General features: G+C 31.4%; 1 protein-coding gene across 1 annotated transcript; it reads left to right on the top strand.

Annotated features, from left to right (window-relative positions):
• Positions 1–5,812: 5,812 nt before the first annotated feature.
• Positions 5,813–26,826, top strand: man2b1 (mannosidase, alpha, class 2B, member 1). The gene is made up of 22 exons (XM_056467895.1): positions 5,813–5,938; positions 6,507–6,609; positions 6,876–7,049; positions 9,501–9,694; positions 9,778–9,910; positions 12,110–12,255; positions 12,339–12,538; positions 12,646–12,766; positions 14,226–14,304; positions 14,388–14,497; positions 16,170–16,277; positions 16,371–16,487; positions 17,771–17,953; positions 18,764–18,861; positions 20,485–20,727; positions 20,854–20,955; positions 22,193–22,280; positions 22,493–22,573; positions 23,531–23,752; positions 23,835–23,984; positions 25,871–25,967; positions 26,430–26,826. Exons 1-22 carry the CDS (start codon positions 5,837–5,839, stop codon positions 26,528–26,530), a joined length of 2,952 nt encoding a protein of 983 aa, XP_056323870.1. The 5' UTR covers positions 5,813–5,836; the 3' UTR covers positions 26,531–26,826.
• The last annotated feature ends 1 nt before the right edge of the window (position 26,827 follows it).

The following is a 26,827-nucleotide window of genomic DNA, read 5'->3' as shown; positions in this document are numbered from 1 at the left end:
GATGTGGCTCATCCTTTAGCTTGTCTTTTCATGAAGAGACACCAAAGTGTGAACAAAGACTTTAGTCACAGAGGCTCCCTGCAGATCTTTTTTTTCCCCTCGGACTCATGCTGGACTTTTCTGGCTTTCCTCAAAGTTTAAAGTCAAGAAATTTCACAAACACTTATGGAGGTGCAGCCAGAGAGTCATGGAGATTTTCTGTATGGGATTGTGCTGTAACTGAATATTTTGGTTGGTAAATCCATTGTACATTAGTCTGACATTTAAGATGATGACGGATGACTTCTCATGGTCTAACTAGAGGCACTTATGATGTAATGCTTAAAACGGCTGTTCATGTCCTACTTCAATGAGCTAATCATTCTCATTTGAATTTGACTTAATTTCTTGTTATTCATTTCTGGGGAATGTTTAGGGCGAAAATGAAAATTCTTTTATCATTTACTCTCCCTACATTTCCAGTTCCAAACATTTATGAGGGATAGATCACCCAAAAAAGAAATGTATTCACTATTTACTCTCCTTCAAGTGATTCCAAACCTTTATGAGTTTCTTTCTTCTGTTTTTGTATATTTTGAAAAATGTTTATTTACTATTGAAGTCGATGGTTACAGGATTTCAGTTTACTTAAAAATATATGCTCCTGTCTTTAACAGAGGAAAGAACCTCATGAAGGTTTGGAATCACTTGAAGGTGAGTAAATAGTGAATAAATTAATTTTTTGGGTGAACTATCCCTTTAGGTATGAGTTGGATGCAAAGTATTCATCATTTGAAATATATTTATCACAATATATATATATATATATATATATATATATATATATATATATATATATATATATATATATATATATATATATATATATATATATATATATATATATATATATATATATATATATAATTGAATTGAATGTATTTGTTGTATTAATCATTCACACCCACATACATTACAATTAATAATTACAATAGGCTATATGCAGAAGGACTTTTAATTTTAATTTTAACTTTTAGTTTTGCAGTAACCTGGGTCTGCATATTCCCTTAAACATAACAGAAGATACTTTGAAAAATGTTGGAGACTTGTAACCATTGACTTGACTATTAAAGTCAATGGTTACAGGATTTCAGTTTTCTCCGAAATATCTTCTTTTGTGTTCAACAGAAAAAGGAAACTCATAGAGGTTTAGAATGGACAGTAAATAGTGAGTAAATTTCATTTTGGGTGAACTATCCCTTTAAGTATTTGTTGGATTCAAAATATTTATCATTCAAAATATTTTTATTACATTATATATTATTGAATTCAATGTATTTGTTGTATTAAACACATTCACCTGCACACTAAATACAATTAATAGTTACAATAAGGAATATGAAGAAGGACTTTTAATTTTCCAGTAACCTGGGTCAAACACTTCCGGTAAACTGTATGTCGTTACAAAATCTATACGTTTAAGCAACAACAATGTCTGTTTTCTTTAAAAATCTTCACTGCCTGATTATTATACAATATAAAGTGGGTCTAAGAATGTACAAGAAGCACTACATTAAATTACATTTTTCCAGCCCATGTCTTTAAAATATGAACATTTATTTTATTCCAGTATTTTTAATAAAGTTTCTGCACTAGCCTGCTGATCCTGACGGCGCGTGCGTGTAAAAGGCTTTTTATCTAATTTTACACTTGAACAACTAAATAAATGTTGAAGTCTATTTAACTGATTATAATTTAATATTTTATATATATATATATATATATAATATTTATATATTTTATATTTATATTTTACTTTACAACATTGATGCTGTAAAAGGAAACGCATAAAACTGAAAACAGTCACATTAACAGCTCACCGGAAGTTTATCTGTATGGGAAGAAACACTAGCTGTGTATATTATCTTTCATTTTGTATCTGACTTCATTGTAAGTTAGTAGGTTAATCAGGTCTCAACTAAATTTTTTAAATTATACAAAGTTTAACATAATATTTTAGTCAGTTCGTTTAAAGTTCATTTGATTTTGAAGTAAAAAATTAAGACAGCAACGCTGTAAAAAATCCTGGTTGCTTTAAATCTTTAAGATGAATCAAACTAACCTTATTAGTCCACTGAACTCATATTATGTTGAACTGACATTTAAAACTGCTTGCATAACTTAATAAAATTAAGTTAGAACATGATTAACTTAGTTTATTAAGTTACAATGGCCTAAAAATATATGCTGTCAGGGCTAATTGATCATGTAATTGTTTACAGTGAAGATATTATTTTGCCATTTTCTCCTTTTTATAAATTATAGCTTTAAATTCAGTCAGCTTCAGATAAGAGATTTGAGATGATAATGAATGATGATAATGAACTAGAGGCACCTATGATGTAATTCTTTAAATGGCTGTTAAAGATAATTTCCAACTACACTGTAATACAATAGTTGACTTTACTTTAAAAAATTTAGTAAGCATTCCCTTAAAATGATTAAGTAAATGAACTAGTTATAAAAAATTGAGTTAAGTGAACTTAACAGTTCTAATTTGCAACAGAATACTTTACATTTTGTAAGTAAAATCAACTTGCTTTTTTAAGGCAATGGGTTAACTAATTTCTTTAAAGTAATTACAGTGTAGTTTTTTCCCCGTTTTTGTTTTTCAACCTCTGTGATAAAGCTCTTCATTGACCACTCTCATTTGAATGAGATTTTCTTTCTTGTTCTTTATCTCGGGAATGTTAAGTATGTGTTAGGGGAGTCAGACGGTAGATGGATGGGGGTATGTGACTCTTGAAACCTTGAGGAGGAGGGGGAAGGAAAAAGGAGTGTGGGAGAGTTAAGTAGATAAAGGTGAGGTCATCGTGGTCTCGGCTGCAGACAGATGAGGCTGTAAACCACAGCTGTAAAAACTTCCCCCCTATAATGAGAGTAAGTAACAAAGACTGTTTTGACATATATCAAAACTGACATTGTGTCTTCTTGGGTAGAGAGGCCATAATCCTGTATTGAACAAAATTAGGGACTTTTTTTGTAATAGTGGTGAAAGGTACTGTTTATTGATCACATTCTTAAAACTAAAGGCTCTTTATTGGCATCAACAATTTTATCAAGAGCCTAAATGCACACAATCCAACATTTCTTTCCACAAAAATATCTTAATATTATGAAATTGTTCTTTGCATGATGTAAAAAATGTCTCTTTGAATAATTTTACAATAAAAAATGTCATGGTTCTTCTTGGTAATGTTCATTCAATTTTCTTTTCGGCTTAGTCCCTTTATCAATCTGGGGTCGCCACAGTGGAATGAACCGCCAATTTATCCAGCATTTGTTTTATGCAGCGAATGCCCTTCCAGCTGCAACCCATCACTGGGAAACACATACACACTTATTCACACACACATACACTACGGACAATTTAGCCTACCCAATTCACCTTTACCGCATGTCTTTGGACTGTGGGGGAAACCGGAGCACCCGGAGGAAACCCACACGAACGCAGGGAGAACATGCAAACTCCACACAGAAATGCCAACTGACCCAGCCGAGGCTCGAACCAGCGACCTTCTTGCTGTGAGGCGACAGCACTACCTACTGCGTCGCCTCTTGATAATGTTGTAATGATTAATATTAGGGGACAGTTGCAAAACCTTTTGCATTTCCTTCAGTTTCTCAGAGACAAAGTTTTAAATATAATAAACCCACATCTATTGCACACCCACATTGCTGGAATGTGTGTACATATGATAATATATGCCCAATTAAAACCTGAACAGACAAAGTCAAACGTTGCAATTGACCCCGAGCAGGGGGACGGTTGCAACAACCTACAGGGACAGTTGCAACATTCATTACAATGCAATAATAATTAAAAAAAAAAAAAAGGTAAATAGACTAAATGTAAATTGGTTAAATTGTAAAATGTGTTAAATTGGCCATATAAATACAGACTATGAAAAAAACAAGCAACGGCCAACTATCAGGCCATAAAAACTAAACAAACATTACTGAAAATCTAGACTAGACCTTTACTAGACTACTTCTTTAAACTTTGAAATCAGTTAATTAATCAAAGTATTCATTCTTTAAAATTAAACACATTGAAACTGTGATCAAATTAAACGTGTACATTGTTAACATGGCAAGCTTTTAAAACAATTTTGTAATTGGGGACAATTGCAACAGCATGTTGCAACTGTCCCAACTCTGTCAACCCTGATTAAACTGTCAATGCTAGGGAGATACAATAACTTTAACATTTGATAGCTCTATCCATTTAAAGCTAATAAAACAGTGACTTAAATTATATGAATAAATAATGTTTCACAAAAACAGATTAGACAGTATGAGAACATTTATGAACATTACAAAAAACTTTGCACTCTAGCTGATTCCCAAATGGAGGAATAAGTATTGTTGTAACTGTCCCATGTTGCTATGGAGGACGAAACCTGCAAAAACAATAAATAAATAAATATGCAACTAAATAAATCAAGTAATTGTTAAATCCTCAAATGCCTACGTAAATACAACAATAAATAAAAATGCAAATAAATACTTTATATACATATACATATATATATACACACACACACACATATACATATATACTAATAATTCTGACTTCAACTCTGTGTATATGTGTATGTATGTATATATATATATATATATATATATATATATATATATATATATATATATATATATATATATATATATATATATATATATATATATATATATATATACAAATTCCTGCATAAATAAATATATTAATAGTGCAAGTAGATTAAAATTAAATAAATTACATGGTTGTTGGGGGAATAATCAAATACTAAACTGAAAGTAGATTTTTCCCCTTTTCATACCGCACTATTAATTATTTGTGTATTTATTTATGCAGGGATTTGTAGATTTATATTTTCATTTATTGATTTATTTATTTTGCGAATTTAATTTTATTTATGGTTTTATTTGTGCAGGAATTTGTGTATATATTTATTTATTGATTCATTTATTTATTTATTTGCGTATTTATTTATTGTTTTATTTATGCAGAAATTTGTTTATCTATTTATTCATTTGTATATTTATTTGCCTATTTATTTTTTTATTGTTTTATTTTTATGCAGGAATTTGTAGATTTGTAGTCTATACGAACGAGATATTTTAAAAATTAATTTAAGCTTTTAAAAAGTAAAGTTTGTAACTAATAATACATATAAGTTATGAAAGCGACACGGCTAAACAATCCTCGTCTAAATTATTCACAGATATTGTAAAAACGGCAAAATTCGACAAAAATCCGTCAATCACTGGATATTATACCAAACCACTTCAAATGTCAAGTATAAAGTATCTTATAACTTACCTCACACATACGGCCGCGTTAAAACGTTAACAACAATAAACATCGCCTTCCTCGAAATGATTAATGGCCCTCACAGTTATCTTGACAAAAAATTCTTCTTGAGAAAAAAAGTAAATACACACGCATACACACACATAATACGAATGTTATATATATAATGCTAATGGTTTATTTGACTTATTTTATAATAAAGTACACAGATTAAAACAAATATAATGAACTACACATGTTTTTGTTACTGTTATTTTCAATATTGTTTTGCGAAGTTGCTCCCACAAGTGTAATACAGCATAAATATTTTATGTAACAGTTTCTGATTATATAATCTTTCTAATGTTTCATTAGATTACATTTTATTTTATTTGCCTTCTATTTAAGGACTTTTATTTTGACTGTTGTGAAAATGTGGCTCCAGAAATCACGTGATACAAGCACAAATTTAGGCTGTCATGTGAGGGCAGTTTCATTTTCATCATGGCTTCGGAACCATGGCTCCACATTAGTTTTCTGCTCTTGTTTTGTTTTTCACTTGTGTTTTCTTTGCCCACGGGTCGAAACTCCATCTGCGGTTATAAGGTGAGTGTTGGTTCACAGGGTGAATCGTCATTGTAGTCTTCAGAGGTAACCCATAAAGACTAGGCTAAATGTGAAAACAGCTGAGGGATATATATATATATATATATACATACATACATACATACATACATACATACATACATACATACATACATACATACATACATACATACATACATACATACATACATACAAACATACATACACACGTTTAAAAAGAATGTTGGAAATATAAAATAAATTATAAATGCCATATTAGTTATTTAGTATAGTGAACTATGAACTACAACAATACTTCATATAAAAGAACGATGTACTTTATTTACTAATCTCCTTTTGATTGGTTGTTGCTCTTGATTGAATTGTCAATAAACCTAATTAAGCAAGTTATTGAATGCATGCTAATTCTGAAATATATTCATATTCATTCATCATATTCTCATATTAAATATGCTGTTTGTTTCTCATTAAAGTAAAGAGGAAATGTTTGCAGAATGAGGAAGTAAAAATGTTAGGTAAATTACTTTTGTATCTCTCTACTGATGTTGATCTGGTTGTGTTTTTGCAGTCATGTCCAGCCACAAAGCCATCCATGCTGAACGTCCATCTGGTTCCACACACACATGATGATGTCGGCTGGCTCAAGACTGTGGATCAGTACTTTTATGGAGGTGAAGTTCTGTTCGTTTTTGAGTTAAAAGTGTTTGTTTGTAACTTGCATTTATATGACCATAGATCACATTGTTTGCATGACTGACCATAAGCATTACGTGCTGCTTGTCATATGATATCGGCAATGCTTTGTGATAGTAAAACTTAATGTTTAACATCACACCATACAAAACTAAGTTGAAAGTTGCGTTAGGCTTGTGCATGCATGAAAATAAACCCCAAACCTCAGTGTTTGATTACAGTCATTGCATTTTTTTTTCCTCAGACCGAAATAACATCCAGCATGCAGGTGTTCAGTATATTCTGGACTCAGTGATAGATCAGCTACAGAAGGATCCAGCCCGACGCTTTATCTATGTTGAGACTGCCTTCTTTTATCGCTGGTGGAGACAGCAGAACCAGAGCACACGCCGCATTGTAACCCAGCTGGTCAATGAGGGTGAGGAGGGGTTTTGTTTTGCAGAACATATAGAAAAATTTATTGAGGGTAAAAACTGAGTAATGTAGTGTGTGGTTAAAAGCAATAAAAGTTTTAAAATACAATATTTCCCACATTATCAGATGTCCTGGATGAGTGAAAAATTATAAAATCAAAAAATATTTTATACAAAAAAATTATTTATAGTTAATAACAAATAATATAGATGAAATATATCATTAATAAGTGAAAGAAATATAATGTAGCAATGACTTTCTAAAAAATATGGGGTTAAAATGAACAAAAATATTTTCCTCACAAGCTGAATTCTTAAAATTCTTTTCTACTACTATATTCAACATTGGTGGGTGTCAGAAATTATATATATATATATATATATATATATATATATATATATGTATATATATATGCATGCATTCAGTTGAAGTCAGAATTATTAGCCCCCCTGTTTATTTTTTCCCCAATTTCTGCTTAACGGAAAGAAGATTTTTTTTTTCCAACACATTTCTAAGCATTATATATATATATATATATATATATATATATATATATATATATATATATATATATATATATATATATATATATATATATATATATATATATATATATATATATATATATATATATATATATATATATATATATATATATATACACACATGCATACACATACACACATACACAGTGCTCAGCATAATTGGGTATACCCCATTTTGAAAATTAATATTGGCGCATTTAAACAAAACAGATTTATTAAATAGATATATTTATTAAAATAATATTATAGTCACAGAACGTTTAGATATATTTAGATGTATTTTAGAAAGCTAATACAATTAAATTCAATCAAAATATTTTTTTTTTAAAATTGCAACCTACAAAATTTCAACAAAATTTTTCAAAAATATACAATTTCAAAAGGCGGTGTGCTCCTTGATGCTGTGCACTATATATACATTTGAAGTCAAAATGATTAGCTCCTCCTGTCAGTTTTTCTTTTCTAGTTCAAATATTTCCAAAATGATGTTTAACAGAGCAAGGACATTTTCCCAGTATCTCCTATAATATTTTGTTTTTCTAAAGAAAATTTTACTTATTTTTTTTCGACTAGAATAAAAGCAGTTTATAAAAAAAAAAAAAAGACAAAAAAAAAAAAAAAAAACCAAAAACATTTTAAGGTCATTCTTATTAGCCCCTTAAGCAATATTTTTTTTCTCGACTGTCTACAAAACAAACCATTATTATACAATGACTTGCTTAATTACCCTAACTTGCCTAGGTAACCTAATTAACCTAGTTAAGCCTTTAAGTAACACTTTAAGCTGAATACTAGTATCCTGAAAAATATCTAGTAAAATATTATGTTCTGTCATCATGGAAAAAATAAAAGATTGTTTATTATTAATTAGTTAAAAATTAATCATTAAGACTATTATCTTTAGAAATGTGCTGAATAGGGTTGCACGGTTTACCAGTACTATGGTAGAATCGAGATACTATAGCTCCAAAATATTGGCGGTGCCACTGTTTTTGTAAACAGTAGTGTCGTCATTAATGGTCTATCTACAATACATCATGTTGCATGTGGAAAAGTCACTAAAATGCTCACACATTCATGCAATAATAAACCATTTTATTTGAATAGGCTATGAAGCCGTTTAAGGTTGCAAAACTGTGTAGAATTTGTGCCTTTTATGGTAGCCTATTGCACGTTTTCGGACGCTTCAGTTAGAATCTGAATCAGTTCATTTCTGTTCCTGTCAATATGATTTAATAGCTACGACAACCGCAACAATCTCTTAAAAAGAGCGACTCACAATGTGAAAATTTCAATTACTTTGTTACCTGATAAGACTGAAAAAAAACAAAAAAAAAACAAGAGATGAAAAACTCAAAATAGCAACAGGAAACATTGAAGCAATTTTTGACCACCTCATAAAGCCTAATTTTGTTGGAAAAAGGCTCTTTTTATAATGTTATTTGGCATAATTTGTATCTTTATTTTTATGTATTTTTTTGTTGGTCAGTTATCTACAAAATAAACAAAAAGAACTAATACATTTTAGGTGAAGTGACGTGCAAATATGCTTTTTTTTTCAGTAAAAAAGGAGAATGTGAATTAAATTCAAATAGACCTATTATAACAAAATATATTATTTGTGACAATTTTCTTTATTTCATAGATTTGAGTTATGAATTACAGTATCGCAATACTACTTGGTTTTATGATACTTCAGCTGGTATAGTATTGTAACATGAATTAATGGTATCGCGACTACCCTAGTGCTGAAAAATAAAACTTCAGCTAAACAGAAATTGTGGAAAAAATGTATAGAATCTAATAATTCTGACTGCAACTGTATGAATATATTATTGTTATTCTTAATACTTAATCCCTCTAAACACATTGAAATTATTATTTACTTATAAGAGATTCGTTCTTCATAGGTCGTCTTGAGTTCATAAATGGTGGCTGGTGCATGAGCGATGAGGCGACCACACACTACAGCGCTGTCATTGATCAGATGACTCTGGGGCTGCGATTCCTCAATGACACTTTTGGAGAGTGTGGACGTCCCCGGGTGGCCTGGCACATTGACCCTTTCGGACACGCCAGAGAACACGCCTCCATCTTTGCTCAGGTAGCCATGGCACGTTATCTGGCATTACAGACCATGTTCTAATATATAAAGCTGCTGATGGCTCTGCTCTAATTTGTTTACAGATGGGCTATGACGGCTTCTTCTTTGGTCGCTTGGACTACCAGGACAAGGACCACAGGATGAAGACCAAAGAGATGGAAATGCTCTGGAGGGCCAGTGAAAGCCTGACTCCACCTATTGCTGATCTCTTCACAGGTATTTCAGTTTTTTGATGTAGAAACACTACCAGCGTTTTACATTTCATACATGTATGTTATAATGATTTCTGAAGGGTTATGTAATGTTTTACTGTATTATATTGTTGCTGCACTTATGAAATATGTTTTACAGCTCTGGAAAGTTTAACAGACCTCTTAAATGCTCAGCTTTTCTGGATTTACTCTGTAAAAAAGTCTTGCAGCTCACTGAATTTAATTGAATTTAAATTTGAACTTGCATGAATTAAACAGACTAAAAATATAAAGTTAAACTTTGTATAACTTAAAAGCATTAGATGAAACCTGATTAACTTAGTTAAATAAGTTAAAGTAACACAAATAAAAACATTTGTTGTTATGAGTTTTTGTCTTATGACTTTTTACAGTCTAAATTTAGAGTAAATTTTAGATTTTGGTTTATTCTGCAAACTACTCATGACATTTCTTCCTAATTCAGAATAAAAATGTTATCATTTAGAGTGCTTGGTTTTGCATAACATAATAAAAATTGTGCCATTCTTTCAGACATGTTTATGTTTATATATATCTGTATATTATGCTTTTTTTAAATATATTTTCCAAATGATGTTTACCAAAGCAAGGAAGTTTTCACAGTATTTCTGATAATACAATCTTTTCTTTTGGAGAAAGTCTTATTTGTTTTATTCCGGCTAGAATAAATGCAGATTAAATTTAAAAAAAAAACATTTTTAAGGTCAAAATTATTAGCCCCTTTAGGCTATATATTTTTTTTTGATAGTCTACAGAACAAACCATCATTATTCAATAACTTGCCTAATTACCCTAACCTGCCTAGTTAACCTAATTAACCTAGTTAAGCCTTTAATGTTACTTTAAGCTTTAAAAAAAAAAAAAAAAAATCTTCTCTCCGTTAAACAGAAATTAGGGGAAAAAAAATAAACAGGGGGGGGGGGCTAATAATTCTGACTTCAAACGTGTGTGTGTGTATATGTATGTGTATACATACATACATACATACATACACATATATATATATATATATATATATATATATATATATATATATATATATATATATATATATATATATATATATAGTAGATGACACAATACCAACTTAATGTCAGAAGAGTTATGAAAACAATATTAGGTGGAAAAACCCTATATATTAACTTATAGCAACAACATATAACCTGTATATTAACTATATAAAATTATTGTATCTGGATGACAATATTTTTAATTAAAATTTGCAAGACATTTTTTTAGACCTTGTAGAAAAAAAAAAAATATTAGCATTTTTTTTATTGTTCAAGGAGTCAGATTGACTCCATTCAACGTTTAGTATCTGTAAATACGTGGTTTATTCAAATGGATGTTTAAGTTGTCAACAAAATGCATAAATTACTTGACACAAACCTTTTAAAATCTAGTTTTCTGGGTGGCACCGCGTAGTGGGTAGCATGATCACCTCATAGCAAGCTAGTTCGAGCCTCGGCTGGGTCAGTTGGCATTTCTGTGTGGAGTTTGCATGTTCCCCCCGTGTTTATGGGGATTTCCTTCGGGTGCTCCGGTTTCCCCCACAGTTCAAAGACATGCGCTACATATGCTTGATAAGTTGGCGGTTCATTCTGCTGTGGCGACCCCTGATTAATAAAGGGACTTAGCCGAAAAGAAAATAAATGAATGGAGGTTTTATGTGTTGAGGTCAAATGGACCCCAACTAGTTTTCGGTTGGCACTATTGAATTTTTGATTTTAGTCAATAGTGATATGGATTCATCAATCTGAAGAGCAATCTTTTTAGTCTATGACGCATCCACGTAAATGTAGTGCCTTAATAAATGCAAGAAACTTTTTGCTTTTGATTTTACCATAAAGAATAAATACTGTTTTTACACTCTTTAAAACAGATTAGGTATGTTTAAACAATTTACAACTGACTTTAGGTTAATCTGAGATTTTATTTTATGTCCTACTGAGACTAGTCTTCTGTACAGCACTTTGGTTCACTTTCTGTGTTTTTAAAAGGCTTTATAAGTAAGAGTGTTGATTAATTGTTTAAACTCCTAATTAATAAATTTAGAGAAACTAAGAACTTTCAAGTGATCTATTAATTTTTTTCATTGCTTTATATTATAAATAATATATGTATGCATCAGTATTATAATTTATCTTAAACACTCAGAGGTATTGACAGATTGTAATCTTTAAAGGGGTTCTCCCCAATGGCTATAACCCTCCTGAGGGCTTCTGCTGGGACCAGTCGTGTAATGATGCCCCCATTAGAGACGACCCAGACCTGGAGGACTACAATGTGGATGAGATTGTGCAAAAGTTTTTGAATGCTTCCCATAAGCAGGTACGTAAACGGTAATGCTACACTACATAGTTTACACATTCATATTGTATATAAAGCTGTCATCAATTGATTTCTCTTCTCAGGCTGACTTTTATAAGACAAACCACATCATCATGACCATGGGCTCAGACTTCCAGTATGAAAATGCCAATCTGTGGTATAAAAATATGGATAAACTGATCAAGTATGTAAACGCACTTCAAGCCAAAGGGAGCAAGGTGAACGTGCTTTATTCAACACCGTCCTGCTACCTGCAGGAACTCAACCTGGCCAACTTCACCTGGTTAGTGGGCAAATCTAATTAAATAAGTCATATTAAACAATCATCTGATACTAGTATAATACCTCTCAAATGTTTTTTTGACATTTCTCTGTCTTGGTTTGTCTTAGGCCTATGAAGACGGATGATTTTTTCCCATATGCTGATGATGCTCATGATTTCTGGACTGGTTACTTTACCAGTCGACCAGCACTGAAGTTATACGAGAGACTTAGCAACAGCCGACTACAGGTGATGCCCACAACTAAATTTTTAGTAGATTATTTTTGATTATGTAACTGATAATATAGTTTTTGAAAGGCCAAGATTATTGATGTTTAGTTCGCTTTACTCCGAAGGCACATTTTAATCGTTTTAATAGTTAATAGTGGCCAGTTTATGCACAAAATGTGGCACATCTAGTTTTCAGTTGGCACTATTGAATTTTTGATTTTAGTCAGTAGTGATATGGATTCATCAATCTGAAGAGCAATCTTTTTAGTCTATGATGCATAAACGTAAATGTAGTGCGTTAATGCAAGAAACTTTTTGTTTTTCTTAATATAAAACATCTCAAAATTATAATTTTGACAGTTTTACCATGAAGAATAAATGCTGTTTTTGCACTCTTTAAAACAGATTAGGTATGTTTAAACACCTTTATAAATTATTATATTAATTGTTTAGTTACTTAATCTCATTAATTGTTTCATTTGCAGAAAGACTCTCCAAGTCTTCTTAAATGTATATAAAAAGCTATAGAAACCAGATTTTGCTAAATATATGGATTGTATTGTTAAGAACCCTGTTTTATAATGCTCGTCTAGGGAGGGGTCATCAACATAAAAAATACCCACAATTCAATAAAGTCAATTCTCTGTTTATTTGGAGACAAAAATGCATGTCTTTTCCAGAAGAAAAATATAATGGCAACAGAAAAATATATAATTAACCTAACGACAATTTTTACTCAATCAAAATAGTAAAAGAAACAAACAAACATGACATAACTCAGATCAACTGCTCAAGAAGTGCACAGAACTCTCAAACCTTCATCAGGTGGGCAAGGATACATAGAGATTTCTCAACAAGTACCGGTCATGCTCGCGACAAAGCAAAAGAGGAGGATCAGCCAGACATGCGCTGGAAACACAAAGAGCCACCCAGACGCACATGCCGCTTCCGCTTATAAAGGCGACAACACAAAATTATCCCCAGGTGCAAGGCGGAGTTAGTCTCAAAGAAAAAGAAATACCAATTAACATCAAGGAAACATAACTTACTAAAAATAATAATAATATAATAATTAAATAAATAAATACTGGACCGCAACAGTATTCCACTTTCAATATAATTTTATTTAACCTTGATACTGATGTCTTAATTATTTTTAAAAAGTGTTGATAAGTTATGAACATGTAATTTCAGACATTGTTTTGGTAAACTATTGATAATCCAAACATAATTCTGCTATTTAAAACGTTGAATAAGTAGTGACTTATGTGCAGTAAATTAGATTTTATTATTAACTTGATTAATATATCAAATTTGGTTTTGTTTTTCAAATATAACAATTTTAGTCTTCATTAGAACAGTTAGAAAAGTCTAACATTAAGACCCTTTTCAGTTAATTTCAGATTCTGGAAAAACTAAAATACATCTAACACATCTAAAACATCACTTTTTGTAACCTGTCTTGTTGTTATTCTAGACATGCAACCAGCTGGAGGTGCTTGGGGGGCCCAAATCTACATCAGGACCTTTTGGTGAAGGGGACAGTGATACCATGAGTAAGTCTACATCTGCTGTAAAATAAATCTCTTTGGTTGGCTTTAATGCACTGGTCTGTTTGACATCTTCTCCTTTGGCTCAGGGCGGGCGATGGGTGTTGCCCAACATCATGATGCCGTGTCTGGGACAGAGAAACAGCATGTGGCAAACGACTACGCTAGGAGACTCGCTACAGGCTGGGCACATTGTGAGGTCTGCTGTCTAACATTTTAAATAAGAAAGAAATGGATAAAATAAAACAATCAGAACACGTGGAAATGACATAGAATTACTGTTTTGGTTTTTAAACATACATGTGGATTTTTTTTTTATCTGTCTTCCTAATTTTTCCTAATGTCAGATTTCATTTTAGTGTAGTTAAATACCATATCAAAGTGTGCGAAAAGCAAACAAACAAGCAATCCCGCACTCTATCAAAACTTTCTTAAAGATTTATTAAATGTAATGTTTAGCTCTCCCGACCTTCGTCAGGCATATAGTATAGTTGATTAAAAACGCAAAAAAAATTGTTATTTAAGGGGTTCCTATTATGCCCCTTTTAACAAGATGTGACATAAGTCATTGATGTCTCTAGAGTGTGCATGTGAAGTTTCAACTCAAAATACCTCACAAATAATTTTTTATGACCCTTTGAAACTGCCCCTTATAGGCTTTGATCCAAACTGTGCCGTTTTGGTGACTGTCGCTTTAAATTCAAATGAGATTGTGCTCTTTTCAAAAGAGGGCAGAGCTATAAATGTTTATGTCACCTTAGCGGCAGATTCAAAACACTCTATTGGTAGACAGCTGCTTCTCACTCAGGGCTGTCTATGCTAATGAGGGAGAGATCATCACTAATGGGTGGGACTTTCCCCCTCTGATGACACAAATAATTATAATTAGTTAATTTCTACCATTAGAGGCTAGCTATATTCACACACTGCTGCCACACAACTGTGTTTAAACCCCTTGTAAAACTGATTTTTGCATAACAGGTCCCCTTTTAAAAGAAATATTTAGAAATAGTAAATAATGATAAATTGCTGATATATATTCATATAAATGTATAAATAATATACCACTAATCACTAAAAGTAGTATTTATTTATATATATATATATATATATATATATATATATATATATATATATATATATATATATATATATATATATATATATATATATATATATATATATATATATATAGTATCTAAAAAATATATTTAATTAATATTTATATTTTTGTTTTCTCAATAGTGAAGCATTCCGTTTTTCCACTAACAAAGTCCGCCATGTAAATAGCAAATGCCCCACGACGTTACACAACTGGCTCTTAATAGGAATGGGAGATGAGACTGATTTAATGCACGTTATGCTCAAAACACACCCATAACTCATTAAAAGAATAAGCACAACCCTGTTAGACCATGTGCCAGGGCGCAGAGCATATTTTTCCAACCATAAAATAACAAAAGTGGATTCTGACACACTCTTAATGCTTTTGCACCATGATCTTTAGATTCTGCGACTAGATAGAGCCCTTAATTTTATTGATGAGCCATTTTTTGTTGATATTGTAAATGCCTGCTTTGAATCTTTTTAATATAAATTTTTATGGTCATAAACCTGTCAAAACCAAATCTGGTATCTGATGGTTAAAAAATTGAGAATCTTATTTAATATATAAATGGTAAATGATGATAAATCACTGATATATATGCAAATAAACGTAAAAATAATGTAAAAAGTACCACTAAAAGTAGTATTTTATTATATATATTATAGTATCTAAAAAATATATATTTTATTAATATTTATATTTTTACACAAAATAGTGCTAAACACCTTTTTAGAAATGAATTCAATTTTCTTTCTTGGTGCAGGTACTGGTGAGTAATTCTCTGGCCGTTCTCAGTGGTTCTGAAGCTCCACGCATGTTTTGTGAACACCTCAACATCAGTGTGTGTCCCCTCACAGAAAGCAGCCATAAGGTACAACACACAGATTACATTAATTTGTAGAAAAGAAAAAGTACATTTACTGTTGAATAATGATCATTCTTTTATTTTATTTTTTTCTCTCAGTTCTCTATGAATGTGTACAATCCTCTGGGCCGGACTGTAAGGTGGCCGGTTCGTTTGCCCGTAAATGGTTCAGTGTACAATGTTACTGATGCCAATGGGAAAGCAGTGGACAGTGAGGTTTGTAACTGTGTTTACTAAAGTTAAAAGAAGTAGTTCACCCCAAAATATAAATTTTACCTATTAATTACTTACCCACAAGACTTTTATTCATTTTTGAAACACAATTAAATATATATTTTAATCAAATATTTCTCTATTTGAGTCATGCAGTCTAATCAAGGTTTACAGCAGAGGTTCACATGGTCGCTTTATATGGTGAACAGATTTAATTTGAGCTTTTATTAAGACCCATTGATCAAACATAAATAGTTTAACAACATTATTCATTCATTCATTTTCTTATCGGCTTAGTCCCTTTGTTAATCGGGGGTCGCCACAGTGGAATAAACCGCCAACTTATCCGGCATATGTTTTACGCAGCGGATGCCCTTCCAGCTGCAACCTATCACTGGGAAACATCCATACACACTCATTCACTACAGACAATTTAGCTTCACAAATTCATCTGTACCGCATGTTTTTGGACTTGTGGGGGAAATGAGCACCAGAAGGAAACCCACACGAACACGGGGAGAACATGCAAACTCCACACAGAAATGCCACCTGACCCAGCAGAGGCTCAAACAAGCAACTCTCTTGCTGTGAGGCGACAGCATTACCTATTGCACCCCCGCGTCGCCCCTAAAACATTATTACAAAATGTAAATCTGCCTTAATTTTTTGGGCAAAACAAAATTTTATTTGTTGATTTTAGAAGTATGTTTGACTGATTAATTATTAATAAATAAACTTACTATTCGATAAATTGACTCTTTATAAACAATAAGTCATTATAACTTGTGTTTAATTACTAAAATATTTTCATTCGGTCATGGAAAACCAATAAAAGTTATGGAATTTTGACATGGCATTTTCCAGGCCTGGAAAAGTTTTGGAAAAACAGGAAAAACCTACAAATTTTTGGAAAAGTAATGGAAATTTGTTTAACAAATATCTGAATACTTGAATATAGGTTAGTTGTCTTTACTGATACAACACCACTACTACATTATTAGTGCTGTGTACGCATTATCTAAGTAAATTATACATAGAAACAAATGTCAAGTAAATAGGTTGTCGCCTGTTTTACAATATGCTGTAATTAATTTGAACTTGCACTGTTTTTCCTATTATTTACCATGACATTACTTGAAACATTAGGTCATGACAATTTACTTGGAAGTCTTGGAAAAGTTGTGGATTTTTTTTGTAGTAAAATGTGTATGTACCGTATATATGTTTAATTTGTGATGTAAAATCAATAACATTTCCTTATCTCTGTTTCTGTTGCTGTCTGTCAGGTCATTCCACTGTCTAAGTCTGCACAGGAAGTGAGGCAGAGCAGAGGTTTTGCTAAAAGTGAGCTGGTGTTCCAGGTTGAAGCCCCTCCTCTTGGTTACAGTACGTACATCGTCTCCATGGTTCAGGATCAGCCTCCAGTATCCAGATCTAAAAATGCAGTCCCGTCCTCTATTCAAAACAAGGTAAATGAAGGAAATGCGCGAATATACATGTAAAATCAGTTTAGTTTAGTTTAGTCAGCCTTTTAGAAAGATATGTTCCTGTGATGATGCAAAGCTGAGTTTAAAGTCTTCAGAAAACATTAATATGCTGATTTGGTGTTCAATAAGCAATTTAATGTGGAAAACAGTTGTTCAGGTATGACACTTGCTATTTTTATAGAATTTTTTCACAATTCAGATTTTTCTTTATTGTAATCTTATGTCTAAATTATTTTGTGTTATTTATGTGTGTGTGTGTGTGTGTGTGTGTGTATATTTAATTATTTATTTTTAATTTATTTTAATTCATTTATTTGTGTTATTTTTATATTTATATTCATATTTATATTTATTTTAATTCATTTATTTGTGTTATTTTTATATTTATATTCATATTTATATTTATTTTAATTCATTTATTTGTGTTATTTTTATATTTATATTTATATTTATTTTAGTTCATTTATTTATTTTTGAATTTATTTATTTATTTTTTGGATTTATTTATTTATTTTTTATTATTATTATTTTAAAATGTATTTTATTATTTTAAATATATTTTATAATTTAGTTATTTAGTTTAGTTTTATTTTAGTTATTAAGTAATTACTAATTTATTTATTTGTAATTTTTTTTTACAGCCAAGTAATTGAAATTTTTGATGGTTTCCGAATTGATTAAAAACAAGGACTTGCTATTGTTAAATTACACTTACGTAAATTACAAATTTTTAAAATTTCATTTTTCAGTTGCCATAAATGATGAATACTTTCCTCTGTGTGTATATTATAGTTCTTGAAGGTGACGTTTGACAGCACCACTGGTCTTCTGAGCAGCCTGACAAACCTGGAGACGCAGCAAACCATTCGACTCGCACAAAACTTCTATTGGTCAGTTCAGGCTGATTCAGTTTGTGTGTACCATAGTATTACCTTTTTGTTTTTTTATATGACTTTAGTATATCTACAATGTAATACTATACTATTCTCTGAAATATGTTTGAGTACCTACCTGTTTATGTCTAATTATTTGCGAGTATGGTAGTGACTCTGTATTGTACATTTTTGCATGTGAATCTGCAAAGCATTACTGCTGTGCTGTATTTATTGTATACACAAATATTGTAAATGCTTTTTAGCTTCTATTAGGCATCAATTTATTAGTCATAATCATTAGTATGCTAAAAAGCAAACAAGAACAAATGAAGTGTTTTCAAAATCAACAAAAATATGCCAGTATAATTTTGTCGATATTACACCTCTCTGTTTTTTTTAAAGTTCTTATATTTCATAGAAAAAAAAAACGAAATTAAAACTAAATTATTAAAATGGCTTGATGTTGTTGTAAGAATTTTACAAATAAACAGTATGTATAATTAGGATATCACATTTAACATATTATATTTGATACTAGATGTACAATAATCATAGATGACTTTTTTAGAAAAGCAGAAAGATTATTTTAATGTCTTACCAAAATCTAATACACAAATTTGTATTCATTTTTGTATATTTGTAATTAAAAATAAGAGCATAAAAAAGGCTAGACATAATGTTTTCATACGTATTGGACAAAATGGCAACTTTAGTGAAAAGCTTTAAGAAATATTTAGCTTTTTGTGGTTGAATTCAGCACATTTAATTACACAGATGAGATGACAGTTAATAACTATAAATATTAGTAATATTTGACCCTGTCGGACCACAAAACCAGTCATAAGTCATAAACCAGTCATAACCAAATCTGGAATCTGATAGTTAAAAAAAATCTAAAAGATAATACTAATAATACATTTTTGTTGAGAAAATCAACTTTAACAACAAATTAAGTACTTAGCACTGCATATTACTAATCAAAAATGAAGTTTTCTGTGGAAGGAAATTAATATCAGTTAGTATAATAACTTGGGTGTATTAAAATATATGTTAATGTATATTTATATTTATATAAATTTATATAAATATATTTAATCAAATTATTTTTGGTATAAAAAAATATCAATATGTTTTTTTTACTACATACTGTAATACAGTGTATTTTTGCTAATCCCACAAACATACATATGCAACCAATAGCTGGTTTTATGGTTCAGAATCAGACATGTATAATGTACACTACTGGTCAAGTTTGGGGTCAGTTTTTTTTTTTTTTCATGTTTTTTTGTAGTTTATCATGGCGGCATTTATTAAATAAAATTTTTTTTTAATTGATAAATATTTATTAAAATTTCGAATAACTGCTTTCTTATTGTAAGTAGTTTCAAATCAAATTATTACTCCAGTCATTACTGCTTTTATTACTATTACCTATAATAATAATAATAATAATAATAATAATAATAATAATAATAATAATAATAATAATAATAATTAATATTAGAATGATTTCTGAAGGATCATGTGACTGAAGACTGGAATAATGAAGCTGAAAATTCAACTTTAAAATCACTGGAATAAATGATTAAATAAAATTTTAAACTATAGTGAATTTTTTCTTGCTTTTTTTTATTACAGGTACAATGCAAGTGCTGGCAATAACAAGGAGAGCCATCAGCCGTCCGGCGCTTACATCTTCAGACCAAACTCTTCAGACCCCTTCATCATCAGCAAGACTGCAGAAATCCAGGCGGTCTCACTGTACAACAGTGTTCAGGAGGTGACGCAGCGGTTCAGCCCGTGGGTCTCTCAGGTGGTGCGTTTGTATGAGGACCGCAGGGAACTGGAGCTAGAGTGGACTGTAGGACCCGTGCCTGTTGAGTGAGTCCACACACACACACACACACACACACACACACACACACACACACACACGCAAGCATACAAGGGCCGGTTTATGACAATGAAAGTAAAGCTACATACCTCTGATGTCTTCATCTTTTCCAGAGATGGTTTAGGGAAAGAAGTGATCACACGTTTGGACACAGACATCGAGTCTTCTGGCTATTTCTACACTGATTCCAATGGCAGAGAAGTTCTGGAGCGACGGTGAGGAGTTTACAAAGTAGAACTGATATTATGAGAGAAAAAAAAAGTGAAAGGGTTATTTTTACTGCTTTCTGTGCTGTTTTATTAAAGGATAATAATAATAATAATAATAATTATTATTATTATTATTATTATTATTATTATTATTATTATAAAACAACTGGGTCTTGACTTTCCAATACTAAGACCTTTTAGCTATTGCCTGTTTTATGTATGTATGTATGCATGTATGTATGTATGTACAGTTGAAGTCAGAATTATTAGCCCCCCTGAATTATTAGCCCCTCTGTTTATTTTTTCCCCAATTTTTTTTTAACGGAGAGAAGATTTTTTCAACACATTTCTACACATAATAGTTTTAATAACTCCTTTGTAATAACTGATTTATTTTATTTTTGTCATGATGACAGTAAATAATATTTTACTAGATATTTTTCTAAACACTTCTATACAGCTTAAAGTGACATTAAAAGACTTAACTAGGATAATAAGGTTAACTAGGCAGGTTAGGGTAATTAGGCAAGTTATTGTATAACGATAGTTTGTTCTGTAGACTATTGAAAAAATATATAGCTTAAAGGGGCTAATAATTTTGACCTTAAAATGGTGTTTAAAAAATTAAAAACTGCTTTTATTCAAGCCGAAATAAAACAAATAAGACTTTCTCTAGAAGAAAAAATATTATCAGACATACTGTGAAAATTTCCTTGATCTATTATACATTGTTTGGGAAATATTTAAAACTGAAAAAAGATCTTCTAACACTATTTAAAACATACATTATTTAGTAGTATTAATCTTCTAACTCCAAAAATCCCTTTTTTATTTTTTATTCTATTCATCTACACTACTGTTCACAAGTATGTAGTCAGTTAAAGATTTACAAGAAATTAACACTTCTATTAGATCATTACATTGTAGGAAAAACGTTTCTAAAGCTCTAATTGTTTCACTTCATTTTAAAAATCGTGCTAATAATGAATGATTACTGAGATACTAAAGACTGAAAAAAATTCAGCTTTGCTATTACAGAAATGAATTGCATTTAAAAGTATATTAAAATAGAAAATAGTTAATTTAAATAATAATATAATTTTAAAATATGACTGTATTTTGTATTTAAAAACTCCACCGTGGGTGAGCTTATAATGCTTACTGACCCTGAACTCAAAACAGTATTGTATATGTGAGCTGTAAATGTAAGAATGTCATCTTTGAGGTTGTTTTGTCTTTAAAGGAAAGATTATCGGCCCACATGGGATTTGAAGCAGACCGAGCCAATTGCTGGAAACTACTATCCAATCAACTCTCGTGCTTACATTAAGGCAGGTTCTTCAGTAATGCCAGTTTCCTTTTTATTCTAGATTCTATTTAACTTTTTTCTATTTAAGCTATTTTCAGCTTTTTTTTATTCTCTTTTATTCAATGTACTTTTCTATTTTCCTGTCCTCAACCTTCCGCTTTCTCAGATTTTCATAAATAGTCTGAAGCTGAAGATGTCAAGATATCTAATATAATTTAGTATGTGTGTGTTTAGGATGACAAACGTCAGCTGACAGTGGTGACTGACCGTTCTCAAGGGGCCAGCAGCATATATAACGGCTCACTGGAAATCATGGTAAAATAAAATCATTTTTCCAAATCTGTCAACCTCTCTCTTAATTCAGTGCAATATTAAAGCGCTCTCAGTGCATAACAAAAGGTAATATGTTGTATAAAGACAAATTAAGTAAATATGTTTGATTTTTATTTATTTATTTGTTTGCCTTACAGTATATATTTTTTCTTACATTAGATAGGTGTCCATTAGGTATTTTTTAATCTGCATACTATCCTTTTTTACCATCCATTTTTTTTTGTGTGTTATCTTTTTTTAATTGTATTATATTATTTTTTTTTACTTTATAAATATAGGAGATATATTTAAAAGTTGTGTGTGCATACATTATTTATATATTTACATTTAAATATATTTATATATATTTATTTATTGCCTGAATTGCCAGAGCAATTCTTGTGACTTTATCCTCCGTATGAGAGGCGTCTTTAAGCTGGCAAAAAAAGGCCTTTTATATAAGGGATTCAATACATACTGAACTACTGAAATATATTTAATACTTTATATAAAAAGCCTTTTTTTTTGGTGATGGCAGCTTAACTTTCTCCTTATTACATATAACTAGATTCGTATGTATGTATGTATGTATGTATGTATGTATGTATGTATGTATGTATGTATGTATGTATGTATGTATGTATGTATGTATATTTATGTATGTATGTATGTATGTATGTATATTTATGTATGTATGTATGTATGTATGCATGTATGCATGTATGCATGTATGCATGTATGTATGTATGTATGTATGTATGTATATTTATGTATGTATGTATGTATGTATGTATGTATGTATGTATGTATGTATATATGTATGTGTATTGGTGTATGAGTATTGCTCCCCCTATTTTGTCCAGATCATTAAACCTTTCTGCCAAGAAGTGTGCAAACCGACAACAAGTCAAACACCGCAGTGGTCTTGAAATGCTAACATCTCTTGGTTTTCTCCCTCAGCTGCACAGGAGACTTCTGTATGATGATTTTCGTGGCGTTGGAGAGCCTCTGTCTGAGCCGGGAGAGTTTGCTCATGGTTTAGTGGCTCGTGGTCGTCTGCTGCTGACCCTCAGTCCTCCAGAAGCAGCCGCTGACCTCCACAGACCCCTCGCACAGTCCATGGTGTTCCAACCCCTGCTCTCCTTCCAGGACGGTGCTCCTTCTCCCGGCACTAAACTGGAGGTTTGTGGATAATCAGTTGATATAGGAACTCAACTGCTTCTTTATGATCATGAATGACTGTTGTTTTTTCGTTTCCATATAGTTCTCTGGGCTTCAGGCTGCTCTGCCCCCTGCTGTTCATCTGCTGACAGTGTCACAGTGGGATAAAGATTCAGTTCTGATCAGGCTGGAGCATCAGTACCAGGCCAAAGAGAGCAAAACACACTCGCAGCCTGTTACTGTCAACCTACAGGTGACGCATAAAACACACACGTTTTTCATTTATTTCTTTACTCTTTTTAACTGTGGAGATTCATTTTTTTAGATAGAGTTGGTATGATTAAAAAAAAAGGTTTTAAATGTTTTAAAATGAGGATAAAAAAACTCACTGGGGTACATGCACACACTTTTAAGTTTAAGCCAGGCAGCCTAAGGTTTTTCCATTACAGAATTGTCACGTTTAAGATCTGATTTCTTTAACAACCAGCGATCTTCACTGCCTATTAGATATACAATATGAAGTGGGTCTCAGATCAGACAAGAAGCACTGCATTTCCATTCCATTTCCCCCCGCCATGTCTTTAAAATATGTTTATTTTACCCCAGTATTTTCAATGGAGTTTGTGCGCTAGCAGTTACAATGGTCTTTCATCACTTTTTACGCTTGAACTAAATGAATGCTTAAGTCTGTTTAACTAAATGTATTGTAATTACAACATCCATGCTGTAAAAACAACCTTGTGAAATTGAAAACAGTCTCATTAAGCTTTCACCGGAAGTTTATTGTTGGCTTTAAAACTCTAGCTGTGCATATAGCCCATTGCTAGATATAAAGGTATCATTTTTTTGACTGTCTCAATCTCGAGTGTATATCTTTTCAGATTCAGACTATAACATTTATCTTCAAGCTTCTTTTTCTTCCTAATTGTAGACTTTTATTTCTAGTTTTATTTCTCAGTTTATGACATTATATCCAGCAGTTTTTACCTCAAGATTTGCCCGTTTACATCTCACTATTCTGACTTTTTTCACATGGTTGCAAGTTCTCACAGTTCAAATTTTTTTCCCCGTCAAATTTCATATATACACTACTAGTTTGGGGTCAGTAGGATTTTTAAAAGTTTTAAAATAAGCTTCTCCTGCTCACCAAGGCTGAATTTATTTAATCAAAAATACAGTACAAATTGTGAAACGTTATTGCACTATAAAATAACTGTTCAAAAGTAGTTTATCATTTAATTTAATCATTTATTCCAGTGATTTTACAGGTGAATTTTCAGCTTCATTACTCCAGTCTTCAGTCACATGATCCTTCAAAAAATCACTCTTAATATGAATTATTATTATTATTATTAATGGTAAGACTAATAAAAGCAATAATGACTGGAGTAATAATTTCATTCAAAACTACATGCAATAAGAAAGCAGTCATTTAAAATTGTAATAAATATGTAATAATTGAACTTTTTTTTACATTTAATAAATGATGAACTCCTCTTCTTGTGAATGTGTTAGGAACAGCTATGAGGGATAGCGGACTAAGAGTTGTCTATGACGCTACTTTGGATTAGTCAATTTACTTTTATTGTATGTCTTTGGACGGTGTGAGGAAACCAGGGAAAACCCACGCAAGCACAGGGAGAATATTCAGACTCTGCACAGAAACGCCGATGGGCCCGGTAAGGGCTCAAAGCAGTGGCATTCTTGCTGTGAGATGACAGTGCTAACCACTGGGCTGCCATGCCACCCTATCAGGAGAAGGCGGAGAAGTAGAAAGGGGGAAAGGGGGATACTTCAAGGTGAAGAATTTTTAAAGTGAGTTAGAATTCGTCTGATTGGCGTGATTTGAGTAGCTGATGCAGGAAATTAGTTTATAAATTAACACACATATGAAAAATTAATAGGATAAAACACAAACAGTGCAACTGACTTAACTTCTTAAGATTGTTCATCAATCTTATTGTCTGTGGGACGTAAGAAAACGTTCCTGATTTTTTTATACGGTCAGTAGTTTCATAGAAAGCATTAAAGTGTTTGAGGCAGAGAACTATACAAGTTAGCAACAGAATTATCTTGAATGCCTGATTTCTTAAAGTACAAAGCTAAAACTGATCATGAAAACTTTCTCTGTGTTTGCAGAAGCTGTTTTCTACTCTGGAAGTGCTGGGAGCGTCTGAGATGAGTTTAGGAGCAAACCAGTGGAAAGAGGACATGATCCGCCTGCAATGGAACACTGGTAGATCATTTCTCAATTTGTCATCACTGTTAGGCCTGTCACAATAATTATTATATTTACTGATCATGTAATACCTGGACATGACCTCAATCATTTTTGCCATTGCAGTATATATATTTACAAATTCACAAATAACATTAAAGTTGTCTTACTATGATGTTTACGGACTACCTCACTGCTGTCAACGTTTATAATTGGACATTTACCCAATAGGACATTTACCTTTTTAACATCAAATATTAGAATCTAAATAGCCTTAAGAATCATAAGTATTTTATAGTGTTTATGGCTATTTGCATTATTATAAAATCAGTAGTATAAAATGATAATATCGCTTATTGCAACAATTTTTTGTGACAACATATCACACAACAAAAGTTCCTTATCGTGAGAGGCCTAATCACTGTAATCAGAACTTTAAATATATTCAGAATTAATGTGTTTGATTCAATTGTCTTTCAGAAAAATCCCTTCCTCTCACTGCCAGAGAGCCTTCATCATGGGAAGTGACACTAAAGCCAATGGAGATCCGCACCTTCTTGTTACGGGTTGAACAGCTGTAAGAACCAATCAGAATGGAGCATTGCAGTATCCAAACCTATGGCACTGATTTGCAAATAGCTGAACTACATGCATCGATTTGTTAATTTTTTTTTCATAATCCAATGAACAGATTAAGTGGACAAATCCATCACGCAATTTTTATTTCAAATTTGGAAGGATATATTTCACACATCCCTGTGCCATGTTCATAAGATCTTCACCACTGATCTCCTGAGATTGATTTGTGCAATATTTTTCTACTGTGCCTTTCGTATGAATGAAATGACACTTAAAGATTGAGCTGTGGAATAAATAAA

Source organism: Danio aesculapii, chromosome 11 (genome assembly GCF_903798145.1).
Source record: "Danio aesculapii chromosome 11, fDanAes4.1, whole genome shotgun sequence".
NCBI classification, from domain to species: domain Eukaryota; kingdom Metazoa; phylum Chordata; class Actinopteri; order Cypriniformes; family Danionidae; genus Danio; species Danio aesculapii.
Note: the sequence above shows the minus strand (reverse complement) of the source record. Positions and strands in the feature narration are given on the sequence as shown.